The sequence below is a fragment of the Watersipora subatra genome, chromosome 1 (assembly GCF_963576615.1).
Source record: "Watersipora subatra chromosome 1, tzWatSuba1.1, whole genome shotgun sequence".
In the NCBI taxonomy this organism is placed as follows: Eukaryota; Metazoa; Bryozoa; class Gymnolaemata; order Cheilostomatida; family Watersiporidae; genus Watersipora; species Watersipora subatra.
The window spans coordinates 7587724-7609107 of NC_088708.1; the positions used below are offsets into that span (position 1 = coordinate 7587724).

Consider the following 21384-nt stretch of genomic DNA (forward strand, 5'->3'; position numbering starts at 1 on the left):
GCAAGCATAAAATTACTTTGCGCCCTAGCGGAGAGCGGTAGCATATTTTCACTCACACAGCGACATATTGCCCAATGAGTCCACCAAGCTCACATAGCTAAATTGGTAAGGCACTTGCCTGGTGAACTGGAGGTTCTGAGATCTAAGCTTCTGTCATACGAATTCTTCATTCCAATATTTTAAAAACTATAGCTGGACACACCGAAGTACAAAATCACTGAGTAATACACACACTTTGAGATTTATTATATAGATCAGTGAGGTCACCGTGTTTTTCCTTACAAAGTTAACGAATAATGCAATTTTCAATGTTTGGAGTCATTGTCTCTTAACTTTAAGTTAGTTGCAGAATTCTTGGTGGGTTTTAAAGTCAAAAATAGGTATAAGAGGTCTGCAGCAAGACCTAATAGCTACACCTACATGTCCTAGAATGCACTTTTGAAGCTGAAAACTCCACCAAGTATTACTAATACATCTAGCTCAACAGGACTCAATACTTGTTAGACTCCCTTGAGTTTGCGATTGGCAGGACCTATCAGACTATATTTAGAATGAAAAACTTCCAGCTCCTTCATATGAGGCATCAGTCATGACCCCAATGGGTTTATACATATCATACCATCCAAGATAGGGTCACCTTTACTAGCTTGTGTCGTATTGACATCCAAGTCTTTCTTTTGATGTGTTGCCGTTCCTTGTGATTTAGTAAAGTCATAAGCGCAACGAGAGAATGGCCGAGTTGGTTTATTGATGAAGACAATGATTGCAGTAAATGTATGTAGGGCAAGGCAACTTCCAAATTTTTATGCACAGTTGCCTTTGCACAATTTTTATGCACAGTTGATTTTTATGCACTGATGACACAGCTCACAAAATTTCTGTGAACTTTCGCAGTAAAGGAATTTCTTGAGGTTTTTGAGTCAAATAAGCATTCTTGAGCTGTTTTGACACCTGACATACTCTGTTACTTTGTTTCTTCACATTAATGGTGTGCAAAAGTAATTCACTCATGCAGCAGACAGTAGTACACCGAGTACAACAATACTATAATACATGCTGCATTGAAATATATTATGAACCAGTATGTACGTAATTATAGCAGTTTTGCCAAAAGCTGTGACATACATGGCCCGTAGCCAGTTATCTGCTAATATCATCCCATAATATTCTGACTTTTAATGACATGACTAAGCCACAATTTTGTATGAATATTGTGGAAAAATTGTGCAAATACCACATAACAATTAGTAGCAACAACAGAGGGCAAGCAGAAAAATGGAAACTCTGAATAGAAAACGTTTCGGGCCACTTTTATTCTACCTTCACTAGCAATCAAACTATGCCTCTGCAGTAGTACAACCCCATTGGGTATAGGCCAACATTAATACTTTACAACTTTCAACATACAGCTGCCACCACCGCCGTTTACATTCAAACTCCAAGCAACTATAATTATATTCAGCCTTAACAATGCGCACCTGAAACCTGCTGGCCAATACAAGCTTGTTTGCTACACTGCCATGTGAAGATCACAAATAATTGATTCCTATATACAGCACAACGCTTTGACATTTGACACAACATTCGAGACTTTACCTTAGCTAATAAATAAATTGCACTCTGTTCATCCACTGACAAGGCAACGATTGATGCTGGTTATCATGTATCCTACAAACTTTAGTACGAGTTTATAATAGAACATATATGAAGTTTATAATGTTGCTCTATAACATGAGTTCTCTAAAAAAGATTGGTGTCACAAAATTCTGAGCTACGGTGTGTCAATCAATCTGGCCGAATTAACAATAGATGCACTCAAGGGTCTCTTATTTTTTGTTTTGTTTATGCTTGCTGGCTTTGGTATGCTTGCGTCAGATTTAACTTATACCAGAGCTTTCTTGATAATTAGCGGACTTTTGAACCATATAAATAGCCCAGCTCCTTTTCATAAGTGGGCATTACACTCTTGTTACTCACAGCGCACACCTCAAGCTTGTATGCGTACACTAGTACTGCTGAAGTTGAAGCTCTTGGTGCTCCATTCTTACGGTTGACACTTGGATGATGAACAGGTGCAAACACATGTACATAACAGAGCAAATACATAACAAAGCAAATACATAACAATAACATGGATGTAATTATGGAAATCCTGTCAGCACCAAATGTTTAGAGGTAACTCAGGTTAAGTGCATTAACTTTTAAATAAGTACCTGACAAAGCAGATAAAGCTCAGATTAATAGTCATTGCTGATCTCTGTGCGAAAGAATGGGTTAAACGTGAAAAGCTTTTTATTGTAGGCAACTATGCAGCACCGAAGAATGATATGAAAACACGATCATGACACTGTTTCACCGTAGGCTTTTTCATAGAACATGGTAACATATTGATAAATGTTGTCTGCTATTGTTTCACAATGCTTGGGTTTACACATGACCATGGGTTTACACAGCCCTGACCTCGAAAAACTCCTCACATTTTATGTTCCAGTATCGCAGATACTCATGATCCTAGAATAGAACTTGCATCCTTGCATGAGCAAACATTGTCTGTCCAAAGAGCTTAAGCTCATGTATAATGTGAGGAACGATATGCACTCACTCACTTCAGATGACAATTGGAATTGCCTACTCTCTACTAAATGCAACTGACATCTGATTTAGCGAGTTGCTGATTAGGCGCATTTTAATTCACTGAAACTAGCATTTGCAATCATATGGCATTACTTTAATATTGTTAACTCGGACAAGATATTCTAATCTTTCACCTTCATTAAACATTAAAGATTTATTCTGCTTAAAATCAACCAAAATTCCGATACAAACTTTCGCGAAACATTTTTTCAAACTAAAAATAGCTGAGACAAATTTTTTAAATTTTATGTTGATACTCGAGATACACTCAGAATTCTGAGAATGAACAAGTTGACAATAACAATGAGTCCAATGATTCAGTAGCAATAACAAATAGCTCTGTGAGGGTTCCTGAGGGTAGTTTAAGACCTGATGCTGGAGATATATCCAAAGGGATCAGTCCTATATGCAGTTTAGAGGAGCAGGAGCCTCACATAGATGACCCATAAGTAATTACTAGCATGGATGGAGGCTTGAATCCAGTTTGGGAAAACTCTTTACATTGAAAAATCTGGCATTAGGCCAAAATCCAAATTTTTAAACCTGATATTGAAAATTTTAAAAATAAACTATTTTTTAGAGTTGACAGCATGCGCAATGACCATTTTTTGAACTTTGTAGAGCGCTGTGTATATGCATAAATAGCAAGCAGGAGCAAAAACAGCAACTCTTCGGTGCGCTTGAAAGTGAACCTGGAGACAAACTTTGCACACAGTTTGACATGGTTATTAGTTGTCATTGCTATCAGGTGTCATTGCTATCAGGTGTCATTGCTATCGGGTGTCATTGCTATCAGGTGTCATTGCTATCGGGTGCCATTGCTATCAGGTGTCATTGCTATTAGGTGTCGATGCTATCAGGTGTCATTGCTATCAGGTGCCATTGCTATTAGGTGTCATTACTATCAGGTGTCACTGCTATCAGGTGTCATTGCTATTAGGTGTCATTACTATTAGGTGTCATAGCTATCAGGTGTCATTGCTATCAGGTGTCTTTGCTATCAGGTGTCATTGCTATTAGAGGTGTCATTACTATCAGGTGTCATAGCTATCAGGTGTCACTGCTATCAGGTGTCATTGCTAGTAAGAAACAGGCAGGATGTAGAGTTCAAAATGATTTATTAGAGACAACATCTGTGCCCTAGTGCAGATGTATGAGTCTGTGAAATTGATGAAGACAATACTTTCAATCATTTTGAGCAGTACCCATATTAGGAAAGCTAAGGGCAATACTCGTCCTAGCATTGGTTTACGAGTATAAAACACCAACATCCACACATGTAAATCATATCAGTGATAAACCATCATCAGAAAATAATCACTACATTCATTATGACACGCAGCGCTGAGTGATGACAACTCCCAGCATAATTTGACGATTGAGCAGGTAGGTGGCCTTGAGACAAAAAGAAAGACAAGAAATCGAGCGAATGAGAGAGAATGAGACAAAGTCAGACCTTTCTTCTGGCTTGCTGCAGGTCCTTCATATTGACATTAGCAGTTATCTTAGATCGCGGGGCAGGGGTTGACATGACAAACCTGTGCAAATGAGAGAGACCATATGAAACAAGGCACACATTACAGGGAGTGGACAACTCTCAGCTATAACTATCAACACCAGCTTCCCGACACTGCCAACCAGACGAACACATTCCTCAAGATACCAGAACATATAAAACTTTACACAGAAGTTCGGTGCGACACAATAAAATGAATATCAGGCACACAGCAGCAGTCAAGGTTTACTTGACTCTCTAAAGTCGGCAAGCTGCGCCAACCGGCTTTAAGCAGTGTATTTGCTTGTTGCATCACAACCACTAACAGTAGCTAATAAGTTTTTAGCTGTATTCTTTGCCAAGCTCTCTACAAGATACACTCTACTTGAAATCTTACATCAGCAAATTAAGTAGCTTTATTATTTTTCCAGAATCGGTAATGAAAAGCGAATGCTAAAGTGCCATAGCCAAGTATCCGGTTTAATTTTTTATATCTATAAAATGAGTAAGACAATCCATGTGAATTTTGTTATGTGAAATCTCCAGGAGATTCTGATTCTGCTGCAACCAATAAAAGCGTTTTAGCAAAGCTTTTGATCAACCGATCTGACTTGTAACTTACCATTACTTGACCAGCGCTTTTTAGTCACTTTTGGTTTTAGAAATTTCTTGGAAATATTAGGTATAGAAACGAATTGTTTTTAATTAACTTGAAAATAGCCAAAGTCAACACTTTTGTACAAATTGACAATAAACCTCCCAACTCTAAGCTTCAAAGAATACAAAAGAACAATGATCGCACAACTTCTACAATCCTACTCATAACTTCTCGTGGTGCTTGATGTAACCACTTCCTTGGTAATGCAGATCAATAAAGCTACTACGATGACATGACTTCAGTGCTCACTACGATGTACATGGTTAATATGAGAGGTCACATAATATGTGCAACATTATGTTTTTTGTTCTTATAGCCAATAATCTCCTGCATTTTAGGGGCGATTTAGAAATTATTTCTCTACACCATTTTTTCTCCTCTTTTATGGAACAGAAGAATTAAGTAAAATTAGCTATTTCTTATCTAGTTTGAAAGCAGATTTTGTTTGAACTCATTGACTAACCTCTTAAACTTACCTTTTGAATTCATTGAGCTCTTTCTCAAAAGAATCCTCCACCTCTTCATCATCCCGAGGCATGAAGACATCATCTACGCTAGCTTCTCCCTTAGTGCCTCGTCTCTGCCGACAACAAAATATAGATATAAATTAATGGCGCAAGGAACAGTAGAGACACCAAGTTACAATAGAATCACTGATGAAAAATGTTTTATCACGGTGGGTGGGTATGCAGAAAGCTCCTGAGCTTTTGTTAAGTCCCTTATGTGTTCAAGCTCAATACAAAAGCAAAACATAGCTCTCTAGGCGATTCATGTTAAAACATGGCTTCAACTTCATGGCAACAATAAAACTTGCTCGTTACCCACTTCCTGTTTTCTTGTTCTTTACACTGTCCTGGGGCAAAGCAGACACCTGAAGCATTTTCTCTCATGGAATTAATTTTCATGATGCGTGTTGGAGCATAAAGCATAAAAACAAAAAGAGATATGAAACAAGTTACCTGAGCAGGTCCTCCCTTTCCATTTACCATCCTAATGTACCTCTGTTCACAAACATCCTCCTGGCCATCAGGTTGATGCCTCCGACTGCCTTTTTGAGAGACTGACTGCGAGTTCTAGAGAAAAACAAGGAATAATAGTAGCAAGCCTCATAAGTCCTAGTCTTTCAACAGCGCCAGTCTCAACAGTACAAGTCTCTCAACGATACCAGTCTCTCAACTGTATCAGTCTCTCAACTGTATCAGTCTCTTAACAGTACCAGTCTCTCAACGGGACCAGTCTCTCAACTGTATCAGTCTCTCAACTGTATCAGTCTCTCAACGATGCCAGTCTCTCAACTGTATCAGTCTCTCAACTGTACCAGTCTCTCAATGGTACCAGGCTCTCAACGATACCAGTCTCTCAACTGTACCAGCCTCTCAACTGTACCAGTCTCTCAACGGTACCAGTCTCTCAACGGTACCAGTCTCTCAACGGTACCAGTCTCTCAACGGTACCAATCTCAAGATTAATAGTGTAACAATAACAGTAGTTGTCTTGACGGAATCAGTCAGCTGTCTAAACCCAGGCATTTGTGGGAGATGCAAGTCAATCGCTTAACTCTAGAAGTTAAAAGGTACCTTAGCGTTTCGAATGTTTATGCGCTTTTCATCCATGTTATTTGTCTTATCGCCGTCACCCTTCTTCTTATTCTCTGTGAGATTATCCCCTCGTCGTCTCTCCCCCGCTGAAATCTTTTTATCTGCCAGCCTGAATGTAGCAACGACATAAATATGCAGCTTATGAATATGACAACAAACCCATTTAATAAGCATTGACAAAAAGCAAAAATGCAAGGAAATGTGACGGCTGTACAGTGCACCACGGGGTTACAATTACCCTATTACACGGGTTTTCCCTTACCATGTTTTTTCACCATTGCTAAATGACATTTTTTTCGCCATGCGATATCAACAAAAGTTATTCTCGAAATTAAAATTTGGCAAATGGTGTGCTGGATATGTCGGAATAATGAAGATGCCAATATGCTATTTGCTGAAATCCCTCTCACAATGTCTGAAAGAAATACGACGCTCACTTTCTTTCAGTTCAACGTTATTCCTTATAGTGAAAACGAAATCGGAAATAGATAAGTGATAAAATTTCAGCCGATGACAAAATTAGAGTTTAGTTAAGCAAAATACACACTAGAACTTAGCTTTAAGTGTGTGTTTAGTAAGCTAAATTCACTTGAGTTAAATTAAAATTTCATGTAACGCGTCTGTTTCAAAAGTACGAACTCCCTACGGTATGTACTGCACGCAGTATATTTCAATGCTGCATTTATAGCAGCTCATAACCACTACATACACTAAAGTTACTGCGGGTTACTAAGGTCAACATAATATTTTGTAACTAATTTTTAATATGTACAATATTGTGGTGGATTTTACCGTGCCACTTTCACGGTTTCCCACAAGCCGAGTAATCACGAAGACCGAGTGGTTATCTGAGCATACAATGTATATTTACATAATAAATATAGTTGTATTAATATTCCAAAGTAGTGTGTTAAAGCTGCCAAATAGTGCTCAATGAGTGATCAGAGCTTAAATATAAAATTTATTCATGTCCAAATGAATAAATTATTTATTAGACATGAATAAATTTTATAGTTGTATTAATATAACAACATCATGCATACATAAATATTACACAGTATAAGGTTAAAGTGTCTCTCGTATGCAGGGAGCTGCGCTGCTCGGCCTGCCTCTCCATCGCCGTCTGTTCTTTTATCTGCTTCGTTTTTGTTGGCTCCGCCCACTTGCGGTTTCGCTTCCCGCCGTATGTTTGGTGGCTACGTGACCCGCGTTACTCCTGCCTTATCACCGGCCCAGCCTCCGGGCGGGAGGGGGAGGCCTGGCCTGTCACGCTGGCACTGGCTATGCTGGCAATGCGTTTCCCTCACAATATGTATATTAAATTTTGATGTTTTGTACCAGGGGGTGTTTGCATTAGATAATTACTATGGGTTTCTACACCCCTCTATATGACATTTTCGCCTTACCATGCAAACACTGGAACGGATTAATGTCGTATGGTGGGGGTGCACTGTAGTTATTTATACCAACTGACCCTCTACCACTCACATGTCATAAAATTCACTCAAAAGAATGGGTATAAACAGCTCACTTGTTATTAGCACGAGAAGTTAGCTGTGATTTTTTGGAGCTCATCTCTCCCCCATCTTGTAGGTCATTGTGAGTGATCTGATGCACGCTGCCGCTTTGAGGGTCAGCCTTCCCTGATGGCTTGGTGTTGTTCAGTTGTTGAAGAGTTTGACCATCACCAGCAGGTGAGCCGCTACTAGTAACACCTGCCTTTGCGCTGCGTGAGTTCCCTGACTTGCTGATTTGAGAATTATTTAGCTTGGTACTACTGGCCACCGATTTTTCCTCCCATACTGGTTCACGGGGTTTACTTGACTGATGAGAGTTGTCCGCCCTAAAATAATGATGGCAATGAGTAATTGCTATAAGGACACTAAGTGAGTCATTATCTTTCCCTGTCAGCAGTCTAAAACATGATATTGATAATCCTTCAGAGCTTCTCACTATATTGTAAAGTCAGGCAGTCAAACAACACATGCAGACTGATGGGCAATGTTAAGTACGCAGATCTTTTAACACAAACTCAACAACAAATCTGGATAAAGACAACACGACTGGATGAAGATACCACAACTGGATGAAGACAACACGACTGGATAAAAACCACACAGATGGATAAGGACAACACATCTGGATTAAGACAACACATCTGGATTAAGACAGCACATTTGGATTAAGACAACACGACTGGATTAAGACAACACGACTGGATTAAAATTGCACGACTGGATTAAGATAACACGACTGGATTAAGACAACACATCTGGATAAAGACAACACATCTGGATAGACAACACATCTGGATTAAGACCGCACATTTGGATTAAGACAACACGACTGGATTAAAACTACACATCTGGATTACTGGATAAGACAACATTTCTGAATAAAACATACTTTTGTGATTTATCTTCAGATTTGGCTTTCTTTGGCTGAGGTAACAGAGAATCTGGTGTGACAGAGGATTTGTGATTGTTGTTGTTGCGTTGGTGCCTCGACTTGCCTTGTTCTTGAGCAATTATCTTCTCCGAGTCACTATTTGCATGACCCTCCATATTGGCCACCCCTGCTTTGCTATCCACGTTTGTCATCTGTTTCGATAGTTCTAGCTTCCGTGCTTTTTGCTCTGCCTGAATATGCGAAAAGTTAAAATTCATTAAAATTCATTACTCAAACATTCGATGTCTTGAGTATCTGAACCAACAAGACAGCATATAATCTGATGCCTTTAAAACTCGGCAGCATTATCCTTCATTGATATTACAGTGCTAGCTAGCATTAATGTATGTGGTATTAGGGTTACCATTGACGAGCACATTTTACATGAAATGGTTGCAGCTTGAAGAAATTTAACAATTTCACAAAAGAACAACTTTTATAATTAATAATTTCAATTTGAATTAAATAAATTGTGTCCTTTGCTTTGACAATCGCTTAATGGTACATGCAAGAGATGCTGCCTATACAACGTTAGTAATGCCTACGAAATTACTCCACAAAGCAAATAATTTAAAAATCACGGCGGTTTTATATTTCTGAGTTATAGCTTTCCACCGTCACTCATTTCTGACTCCTTTCTTTGGACCACTTTCACCTTCTCCTTAATGATAGCTACCAGCATGCTTCATGAATTTTTTAAGAATGTTAATCTAAAGACATTTGCTCCGGTGTTCTACTTTCTATTTTATTGCAAAGAAAGCAGTTTTTTTAACGATTGCTATCTCACCCGAGGTTTTTAGGATCTATGCTTTAATAATATAAAAAATGATATGAAGTACCGATATGATAATCTTAAGGATGTGGTTGCGTCAAAGAGGTCGATTTAATGAAATTAAGACCCATAAAAGGCTAAAACATCAGCTACAATTTGATGTAATTTTTGTCTTTGTAGACCAATCCTGTCTAGAGATATATGCGTTTGAATGAGGCCATCTTTTAAAAAGCTCACATTCCGGCGGGTGCTCCATTCGTGACGTAACCAGTGATACATCTGAAAAGAGTCGATGAGCGATAAATATAAGGTCGCTTCATTAGCCAATCATCAGCACGAAATTTTTATACAGGTCGTAATAAATGTTATCACTCATAAAACGCGTTGCCGTGATCTCAAATTTAGGGATTTTACTCTATTATTAAATCGCGTGGACATCGATATTTACTAAATTAATTAACATCATTACTTTAATGAATTATTCGACTGACACGTTTTATTGATGAACAACAGAATTGTAAAAATTGCTGTAAAAGTTACTGCGAAGGTGACTCCGAGTTTTCTGTGCATCAGGTGGTTAAAGTGCTACGGAGGAAGATAGGAGAATGGAGGTAAATTTATCTTTTACTTTGAGTCTCCTATAGATATACTGTTGAGTTTATATTCAGATTATATTTCCCTGTTTGAGGTTATAATGTAATTTCCTGTGCGTGCGAGATACGTATGAACAGTGAGTTCTTGACGACTTCTTTTTAATCCATAGCATCTAGCAACACAATGGCTTAGATTGATGAATATAAAGGTAATATTTTTAGTACTCATTAATACATGTACTAATTAATAAAATAAAAAAAATAAAACAAAAAATAACAATTTCTTGCTATCACTAATCATTGTTTTATAATTTTTTATCGTTTCACCGAGCTATATTTGCTTGAAATTTTCTGTGGATATTTTATCTAGTAAATTAGATTTATGATTTGACTTTAGATGTTCACTTCTCACTTGTAGAAAGTGGAGAAAATTAATTGATCAATGCACATCTTTAACTTCCAGAGCCAAAGCTTTGAATCGTTGGCTTGGCGTACTTATGCTTTTGTTAAACATTTATTCATTTTTAAAATTACACGCGCAATCTATCTGACTTCCAATTTGAAAGCTTTCAATAGATACGCGTTAGAATGACATATATTTATTGCATTTGTTTTACTGATTACAGGATGTTTATGTGGTCTCACCAGCCAAAGCAGCTTTGTCAGTGGGGAAACTGCCATAAATGGGAAAGAGAGACTTGAATGTGTGCCGCATAAACCATGATGTTTTGTTTGACTTTGCTGCAGTAGATGAATTTGTCTTATGGTATCAGCTGAAACTACGTGTGTAGCCATGACTTGATGGATATTTTTAATAAAAGCTTTATGCCGAGATGACAATTTTTTTGCTTGTAAAAATTATATAATAAAATAATATTATTGTTGAAGATAATGCAAAACATGATTTGCAGAACATTGAATACAGCATAGCCCCGTTGACACCTGTGCTGAAATATTTTCTGATAGATGGATTTATGAAGTGCAATCATAGCTGAATGGACAGGCACTTTTGCATAGCTCGACCATTTGTTTAGTACTTGAATCAAATAATCAAATGTGACCCGTGAATTTTTTTCTACACATTGATACCAATAATGACTCGATAACGTTGACAGTGGACTATACAACGTAAATGACATTTAGGGATGTAGTTGGTTTTACAATTTATTCCATAGTATAGCCAGTTGGACAGCGTAGTGAATTGGATATATGGATGTCCGCAGAACTGGAGAATGTGAGTTCAAATCCAGTTTGCAGCAGATTTCTCATCCTTAAAACTCTATCCCTTATGTTATCCCTATGTATATTCTTTTCAAAGACGCAGCTTGCTTATTTTACTTACGGTAGTAAGAAACTAGTTTTCGGTGTGGGCAATGATATACAGCCCCACCCCCAGTATAGGCAACGGGCATAATGTAGGCGGGACTTTTGGGAGACTGTATATCGTTAGTGTGGGTAGCAACGGAACTGTGCCGATACAAAGACCTTAGTCTAAATAGTTTGCTTGACAGAATTACGGTAGACCGGTAGAATTGGTAGTCGGTACTAAGATGTTTACACAGCATTTAGAAGAAGCTAATATGACAAGTTTTTAATTTTCCTTGTTTGAGGCCTCTGAGACATTGGTAATAATATATCTGTAGCTGGATTTAAAATTTTATTCTAGCCAACACGAGCAAATACGAGATAAAATATATGCCAATAGAGCCGCGTAGGACTAGACTTTTATCGCAATAGCCGTTGTGAATACGAGAGATGAAGACAGGTTGTATCACGCGTTACATCATTTTGGGCAAGTCTGGGCATGTTTTTTGGCCTGAGCGTTTTTACTGCAATCGAATTTTTTCGATTTTAATCTTCAAATATCTTGACAATGAGATCGCTCAACACAACAAACAACATATCAACTGATAAACATAGACAAGTACTTTCTTTTAAAATCAATTCAAATTTGACGCAACCACATCTTTAACTCAATGATGTGAACAAGAACTGCATATATATGTACTACTTTACAAAACTGCAAAATATTTAAAAACCATTGAATGGTGTATGTTGAAAATTACTGAGGATGATGAGTGACAGACATAGTCAAGTGTTATGTGGCATGTTTAAAGGACTGTATGAGTTGATGACAAGTCAATGTTCGAATGGTCAGTTAAACATCTCTCTGATTGATAATAACTTATCAGCTATAAATATTGATGACTTTCAAAAGAGTTCGACAGGATACACTGACAATATAAAATTGGTTCGACAGGTAACACTGTCAATATAAAATTAGTTCGACAGGTAAAACTGACAATATAAAATGATTTCAACAATCTTCTATATATGATGATGGAAAGAGAAAACCAAAAGTGAACATTTCGTATGTTTTGCTCTTGAAACATTGAAAAAATTTAAGGCTAAGATACAGTACCAAAAATTACCGAAATTGATAATAAAACAGCAAAATGCAACAGATCAGTTACATCAAAAATCGTGTGGAAAGAAAATTTCACATCTTTGAAGGAGAATCCTCCTCGAAGACAATTTAGGGTAACTAGACTGGAGGAGTTTTCTCCCTAGCAAATCTCTTCGGTAGAGGAGATGTCGTCCCAGATGGTTCCTTCATTTTTGTAAAGAATTTATGAAGCCCAACTTGCTTCTTGAATGATTCCATGCTGTTTCTGGAGCTGTGCCGAACGTTTAATTTCATTACGCATGCTCCGGTTTGGTCGAGAACCGAATTTATGTTTAAGATCCGAGACGAACGAATCTCAAACTTTTTGGCCAAAAAACGAGTTGGTCGAGAGCCGAGGTTCGGCTGTACATGACAATCAAGTGTCACAAGACAGCAGGAATCAGATGAGTAAAACTGCTAAATTTCACGAATCGCTATAGAGCATTATTAATCCAACGGGCTTCAAATCATTTTAACTTCAACAAGCATTAGATGTCAGGTTTTATAACCTTACAAATACGATCTTCTACCGAAAATGAAAATGAGAAAAATGTTGAGAAAAAGGACATAAATAGACATACCCTTTTCAGTTTTTTACGCTGCTTCTTGTCAGGCTTTCCTGTGTCGGCTGACTGTGCCTCCTCCCCCGTGATATACTTAACAAGCTCTTCCACATCTGGATATTCTTGTAGCAGCTTCTGAGCGTGAGGAGAGCAGCTAGAGGGGGCAGCTAAGGCTACCTATACAAGTGTACAACCCATCATTAGGGCAGGTTGTTCCTAGAGCAATTGCAATATGTGCAATTATACTAAGTTGATAGTAATGGGCCATCGCTAACCATGACTGAAAGCGCTGTTGATAGATACCTATGATCAGGAAAGTCTGAGGATTAAAATAGCAGGACTGAAATTTACCCGCTGGTTGGCAGCATCCCTCTCGAGACTACGGGCTACTCGCACTGACTGAGACTCAGCAGGGGTCATTGACATCTGGCTAATAGGCACAAGATCATGACCTTTTGCACACGGATTGTCCTTCTGTCTTTTTTTCAAACGTAAGCGCAGCCTGTCACGTGCCTCTGGGTAATTCTTGCTGGTGGGTGTCGGTGTAGGCTGTAAGAGAGACAACACGTGTAGATATCCGTGTTCTAAAGAAAATGATACGAGAGTAGCGGTCGATAGTTTGAAGCATTGCTTATATGTTGAGGTGCAGAAGGCAGAGATGTAAACTACACACTCTCAGCAAAGTGATATGCATCACTAAAAAGACACACGCGTCACAAACAACTACATTATTTTATGTTGACCAAAGGATGTTAAGTGTAACGGGTGTTTAGACCAGCAACAAACTTTGAAGGATGCCGTTAATCTCTGAACAGGCCACTAGCGAGAAGAATATTACCTTAGCAGCAGACAACTGAAAAAAATACACGACCCTTATTAACGCTGTGAAGAAAAGATGCCATGTGCCGAGCAGCCTGCTATTGTTCAATTAATATACAACAGCTAGTCTGGCAAAATAAAAATCTTTGGAAACAGTCTGAATTGAAAGTTTCATACACCCCTTGAACGCGCATACCTAACTGCGGCGTCTTATTTAAAAATGGTTACCATTTAAACCGGCCATTCAGAAGCTAGAACTGGGAGAATTTTGATTACTTATATAGGGTAATCCAAAACCGTGGCCCACAAATACAAGGACCGCGTATTCCGTGAAGATGAAGCTATTAGAAATTACGAAGATTGATCGCGTTATTATTTTGTTGGGGCTTTGAAACAAACAAATGGGAGAGAAACAACGAAACTGCAACATACAGCTGTGCACGAGGACAGACAAGAAAATATGCGGTCAGAATGCTATATACCTGTCCATGTCCAAAGAACTCGCAGTAACAGCAATCACAGTATTTGCTATCCTTTTGATTGGAGTTGGAAGTAGATGAACTTTGACCTGAACAGCTACCTCCATCCTCCTCATCTGAGACGAGAGGTGAACCACCGCCCTCCGTTTCACCTGAGCTTTGATTGCTGCAATGGAGAACAAGGTGTATATTGACTACTAAAAAATGCTTTGCTAAGGTTTTGCGTAAGTTTTAACATGGACCACTAATGTCATATGCAATAGACAAGGCATACCATTTATGAATCATAAAAACAGTGAATACAGTAAAGAGAAGCAGAGCTGAGCATACCTTGCAGCTGATGGTTTGTGTGGAGCGATGTGTCGCACTTTTTCTCCTTTTGATAAGTCTACTGTTGATGACTTGCCTCCAGACACCTGTTTGTGCTTGCTTGGTGTCACAGAGTGATGACATGTAGAGGGACCAGGTGATTTGGAGTTGTTCAGGGAGACTTTGCTTGATGCTGATGTTTTTGCAGTTGAGCTGGCTGAAGATGTTACGGTCTGAGAATAAAAGAGAACAAGAGATAAAAGCGAGATGTCGACCTCTAATCTAACTGCTGCTAGTAGGTTTGAGTGCTACTTGAATATTAAGAAAAGGAAATACTGGAATACCTGTTGAGTCGTTGAACGCGCAGTACAAGCCGTCACAGTAGGAGCATTCTTTATCGTACGACTCGAGGCACTGCTAGTAGATGTAGCTGTAGTTGTCGCGGCGCAAGTTGTTACAGGACTGAAGCCTCCGCTCTGTGCAACAAAGATCAAACAGCAAGACTATACTTACTCATAGCAATTGTGTTTCAACTCGAGTCCAAGGTTGAACTTTGCTTACACATGTAGGCAACACAATGCCATAGAGTGATAACAGTTTGTCCACATTGCTCACCCTCAACTTATTGTAGAGATCAAGTTCAACCTTTGTGCATTTCTTGGACTGTGTAGGCAATGCAGTGGTGTGACTGACAGGAGCATGTCGGCTCACAGGCAGTGGCATTGGTGCGTTAAGGTATTTGAAACATTCATCCGTGTGCTCATGAGGAGTATCTGAGTCAAGGGCGTTAGGATAGGCTACAAGACAAGACGGTTGTACCTGCTCAGCCATCTTCTGCCATGAGTGTAACTTTGTCGCCCTTATGGCACTGCTCACCGGATGAGACGCACTGCTCACCGGATGGGACGCACTGCTCACCGGATGGGATGCACTACTCACTGGATGGGACACATTGGCCGATGTCATTGAGCCAAGGGAAAAGGCTACAAGAGGTTAAAGCATGCTCAAGGGACAAAATATTTTCTCAGTAGTAATATGATATTTTTAATCTGAGTGCTCAGAACTGTTGCAAATTGTTTGCAGGTGACGAGCGAAAAGATACTATTCAATAGCGATTCAACTATACAATAAATTTTTGTTTCTTTCTAGTTTATTGAGGAACAAAATACAACAAAACAATGAGAAGTAGCAACTACATAAGAGCTGAAAGCTATTCCTATCAAGTTTGAAACCCAACAGCAAATCCTTAGCTTTTTGAAAATTGTTGCAGGTAGACCATTTTGTTTGAAGCAAGAGTAATTTCCTGTGGAACAATTTATAAATGCTTGACACGCTTGTCCATGACTAGTAGCGTGAAAAATGTGAAGTACTATTGTTTTAGTTGAAAACTTGTGCATTATTACTATCTGATTTTCTTTTATCCGATGTGTTTTCAGAACTTTGTTTAAAATAATCAGCAGTGCTTACGAATAGAAAACCTACCACCCACAGATTTCTTGTTGCGTTATCAATACTGATGCTTGTAGTAGCTATTGCGAAGGAATTTGCATGCACATGCAAGCCTATCACCATGAGCGATATTATGTCACTATCGTAATAGTTCCAAAGTCAGCAATGCTTATTAGTATTTGTACGTTAGTTTGTTTTCAAATTGAAACTGCTTACATATTACAAAAACGCAAGTTTTACTTAATATTTATTAGAAATATAAAATCTCATGAGTACTTGAACACGCCATTACGAGGAGGTCTCCTGAAAGTTATCATTAAAAAATCACAAAAACAATCCTGAAAAATTCTACAAGCAGTTTCAATCATCACCAGAAAACATCACATCTTACAGGTAAAACCATGTTTGTCCATGTATAAATAGTTGCTTAAAAGCAATCGTTGATAAAAACAGGAAGCACAAGTAATAAATAAAATGGAATCGATACTCTCTCTATATAAGAATCTAATCTTATGGACAACCACTGATGCATCCATTTCCACACCAGTATGTCCATTGGCAGTGTCTGTAGACATGGTCCAGCTGAACACAGCCATGGCACAATTACATCAAAATACCAAAATTCATGATCAACAAGGTCATTCACACAGAAGTAAATATAAACAAACACAAAGTCGAATACAGTGGACCCCTGAGTTACGGCATCCCTGTCTTACAGTTCGAATACAGTGGACCCCCGAGTTACGGCATCCCTGTCTTACAGTTTTTCCGCCTTACCATGTTTTGCTGGGCCCTTGTTACAACATTTTCCCACCATACGACATCAACATTTCTCTCTGAAATTCAAACTTGAACAGCATGGTTCGGTCTTTCTTGTCGAATTAACTTGAAAAAGGTTTTAGCATGGTACGCTAAAAGTTATAGTGCAAGCGAGGCAAAAAATGTCAAGCTGGAAGCGTAATAAAAAATTAAGATGACTAAATTAAAGTTAAGTGAAATAGTAAAACTTAGCTTCAAGTGTGTCTGCGTGTTTAATAATTAAAAATCATTTAAGATAAATTTCAAGTTTATATTACGTAACGTCACAACGATCTAGTGTACCGAACGCGTTGCCGTCCAAGTCTCTCTCACACCCCAGTTAGCCACTACGACCGTCTTATAGGTGACAACACTGCAGGGAATACTCTAGGTTGGTTTCTCCACCCCTCCATATGACATTTTGGCCTTACGATCTCAACGCCAGAACGAATTGATGTCGTATGGCGGGGTCCACTGCATTTAGACAATACAAATCGGCTAAAGGTGTCGTACCACTAGGGTTGAATGGAGGAGGTGGTGCAGGCCATGTATCACTGCTGACTCGGTGTGTAGATGAGTAGCTCTGCAGCTCAGGGAACTTTAGTCCATTTGTGTAGGAATTTAATGTGGAGGAGAGTGAACCTCCACCCTTCAAACCAGCTATCGACAAAAATAGGTGTAAAGAGAAGGCCACGGTAACAAGAGTGCCACAGTAGATTTACAATGAAAATAGCACAACAAACGCGTTTTAGCAAATCTCAACTGCCAATTAAAATTGCTGCAAAGTGAAAAGTTCCCAAATGGAATTGAACATTCTTAAGGTCCTCACGCTACAGTATGCTGTTGGGAATTTGAGATTCATGCATAACGCCACTCTGGAAATGTGACTTAAGTACGACTATTACAGAGTTAGCTACTTGTGGAACTTCTGAATTTGTGGTCTTATGACTAACCAAAACTAGTTCAGACAGCGCTAACCAAAACTAGTTCAGACAGCGCTGTTGGATGCAAGGGCAGCAATAAAAAATTAGTGTTAGCAGAGTTTTGAAAGCTGTGAAAGGCTTTTGAAAGAGAGGCTAGTGATATGAGATTTGTCAGGCAGCGTGTATGAGTAGGTTAACTTCTAATTGGCCATCTGACGACTTACAGAGGGGACTGTAGAATGGATAGGCAGACGATTCACTGCTGGAGCACGATGTCGTCGTCCACTGCTGCGCTTTGAGCTGATCTTTGATGCATGGTTGCAGCAGGCCACTGCTTATAGGGGGACTAAAGGCTGATGACTCCTTTTTTGGGTAAAGCTACAAAAGTTGTTGAGATTTATAGAGCAGCACGGAAATTGCTGATAAACAAGAGCGAAAAGCCCCTCTAAACTTTCCTGGTGTACTAAGGAGATTGTGAGAAGTTAGTATGTGAAGGATAGGGCCGCCGTTACCCCTGATATCATAGCAACTGGAAAGATGAACAAAATGCTGAAAACTAGTTGATAAACAAAAGTACTATTTGATCCAGCAATACTGTTTGCAATCAGCAAACTTTAGATGTCAATCCTGTATATATTTTGAAGACTTATATTGCACAAGTGAAATAATATGATGCTTGACAAGAAGCTTCCAAACCTTTTGTAAATTCTATTAAAAATGTAATAGCTTTCCTCGGGTTCAATTCTTTCATATAAATGCTGTGAACAACAGCAATAGGTCAACAAATAGTAGATGATGGTAAAAATACTTTTTTTCAAGTGAATAATCATGACCAAATAGTACGTAGATACATGTATGTTATTCATAACTTAAAAGATAACATTTCTAGTCTAAACGCCTGCCTACAATACACAATCGGCTAGCACAGTTCAATATCAAGTAGGTCAGACTCACTGATGACTGCATCTAGGCAGATGCTTTGAATACAAACCATGAATATGACAGAACCACAACTTATTATATATTTCTCAACCTGAGGGGTACACAACAACTATTTATATGGCGACAAGACTTGGTCTTGATGATGCATAAATGAAACCTCTTGACATTTCACAAAACACATCTAACAGACCCTCTTGTTACACAAGAAAAACTCCATAAAGGTTTGCATACATTGTCAAATTTTCTGAAAGCGCCGAAGGAGGTAGACCACCCAAAATGAGAATGTGGAGAGAGATGTTTGTAGCGCTGAAGGTTGGCCCTAGACCAGCAAATCACTGAACAATTGAAGGAAAAATAATTATATTCAATGCTTGTCAGAATAATAAATATCTAATAAAAAGGGATATTCCATACAGCTGTGCAAGGTGCAGTTAAATCTAAATAATACTGGCACACAAATGACAAAGTTGAGTCAATTCAACATACCCTACAGGATGAATTTATTCGCGGAGTTATATTTCGCGAAAATTGTCTTTTCATGCATATTCGCGGATGAATTTATTCGTGGCTGAAAACTGCCACTCTCTAGGAAAAGTTAACTCTATTGCGGCTAGTAATAGAGTTATTCCTACGCATGCCCACACCGCGTGTTCCGGTTATATTTAGCTTACAACTGCGAGGCGATCATGCTAAGCTACGGTAAACAATTTTTGCTGTGTCAAGAGGTTTTCACGAATATTCATCGCTTAGGAGGCCTTTGATAAGCCAACAACTTGTGGTAAGTAATGAGTTTTTTTCATTCACTAAATTAGTTGAATTTCACTTTGGTTCTTCGGTAAAACGCAATACTTATTTTTTCCATCCCTACCGCTTCATTATTTGTTTTAGTGTGAGAGAGAGATTTTTCATCATACACCGAAGAACAATGATTGCAAGGGTGGTAGGTGTCATTCTTAGAAGATCACCAATCATTCAGAGAGGTCTGGAAATTGAGGTTGAAGTGACCGCAGCTACTTACGGGAAGAATATGTTTTTAAAAAAGAACAAAAACGCCTTTACGAGCACAAATCTTTGGCCAACCGGCAGAACTTTGCAATAGTAAGCCACGAGGAGAGTTCTGATGATAACTTCCTTACCAGCCAAGTAGTAGCGAGATAATCGCGTTCAACACCTACCCAAGACAGTGACAGCGACAGAGCTGCTATTACCAAATTAACTAATCAGAAAGCACCATTACACGCTAGTATTCACATATCAAGAGTACCAGTTTAATTTTATTGCTAGACAACTGCCATATGGACTAAACTGTTTATATTTACTCCATTCATCGTTTGTAAAATTTTATTTGTATTTGAAATACTTTATTTGTACACTCAAGTTTGTAATAAATTATAATATATCTATACATGAAATAAAATATATAATTTAATCATGTTTGCGGCAGCGATATCAAGGAGTTGTTGTCGATGAAGGGGTCAAGGTTTACTGGTTGCTTCTCTGCCAATATTCCTGCCTTGATGAATATTACTACTTGTCTTTACTTTTCGTAATTGGAATAGTCGTTTCATTCTCAGTCTGCAGTAAACACAAAAAAGAAAAAATATTAACGAGTGTTGAGGAAGTACAAAAACAATAGCTGAAGTATTTGATGAAAGCGATCAGTTTTTAAACAAAAGAATTAACTAATGCAGTTGATTATAGAAAAAACGTATCTGCACTGCAAATCAAATACATACCATAATGTCCAGATCAGAATCATGATCGTCATTGACTTCGGTATTAGAGATTGATAGAGTTGGATTAGGAGAGCATTTTTGCGATGCTGAAGCCATGCCGAATAACTTGTAAAAACACTGAATAATTTTGTAAAGTTTGACGCAATGGCAATAAAGCTCGAAGCCTGGCGATGATTTTAAAGAAGTTTTGGAACTCAGCTACGTCTAGTACTTCTGCCTAGCGGCTATTTTCGCGATGACGCCATTCTGCATATCTTGTGACAACCTCGAATAATTTTGTAAATAAATGTGATGCATTGGCAATGGTGTTAGCTCAAAGCTCAGGCAATGATTTTCAAAATGTTTTGGAACTCAATTACGTTTAGTATTTACATTAAAAACTAGGCTAGCGACTAGTTTTCAATTTGATGCAGTAGTTATTCTCTCTTGTGATTAAAAATAGAACTAATTATTCACTGAATTTAATAATTCGCGGGATTGACTATTCGCGAAATCGCGAATTTTTATGACCAACGAATATTTTCATCCTGTAGGGTAATTTCATTAACCCTTTCCCTGCCATCCATGTATGAATTTAGCTTTTGGCCTACTGCCAGCCGTTTTATTGAAAATTTCCGATTTTGTAGCGTGATACACATGCACTATTTTTTTCAATTTTAAACGCTTATAAAAAATTGTTACATATTTTATGTTACCAACATGTTTACAAACATAACACAGCT

The 21384-nt window shown here is 38.3% G+C and overlaps 1 protein-coding gene across 2 annotated transcripts in view; it reads right to left on the minus strand.

Annotated features, from left to right (window-relative positions):
• Window positions 1-3735: 3735 nt before the first annotated feature.
• The window catches only part of LOC137395910 (protein FAM193A-like), a 46380-nt gene continuing 28731 nt past the window's right edge, over window positions 3736-21384 (minus strand). For both annotated transcript variants that reach the window (XM_068082264.1, XM_068082265.1), the window contains 14 exons: window positions 18209-18362; window positions 17575-17721; window positions 15430-15797; window positions 15159-15290; window positions 14836-15047; window positions 14509-14671; window positions 13559-13756; window positions 13226-13384; window positions 8792-9024; window positions 7917-8228; window positions 6365-6494; window positions 5747-5860; window positions 5264-5367; window positions 3736-4172 (listed from right to left, as the gene is read on the minus strand). In XM_068082264.1, coding sequence (XP_067938365.1) covers window positions 4085-4172; window positions 5264-5367; window positions 5747-5860; window positions 6365-6494; window positions 7917-8228; window positions 8792-9024; window positions 13226-13384; window positions 13559-13756; window positions 14509-14671; window positions 14836-15047; window positions 15159-15290; window positions 15430-15797; window positions 17575-17721; window positions 18209-18362 — 2514 coding nt within the window. In that variant the 3' untranslated portion in view covers window positions 3736-4084. The remainder of the gene's footprint in view (window positions 4173-5263; window positions 5368-5746; window positions 5861-6364; window positions 6495-7916; window positions 8229-8791; window positions 9025-13225; window positions 13385-13558; window positions 13757-14508; window positions 14672-14835; window positions 15048-15158; window positions 15291-15429; window positions 15798-17574; window positions 17722-18208; window positions 18363-21384) is intronic.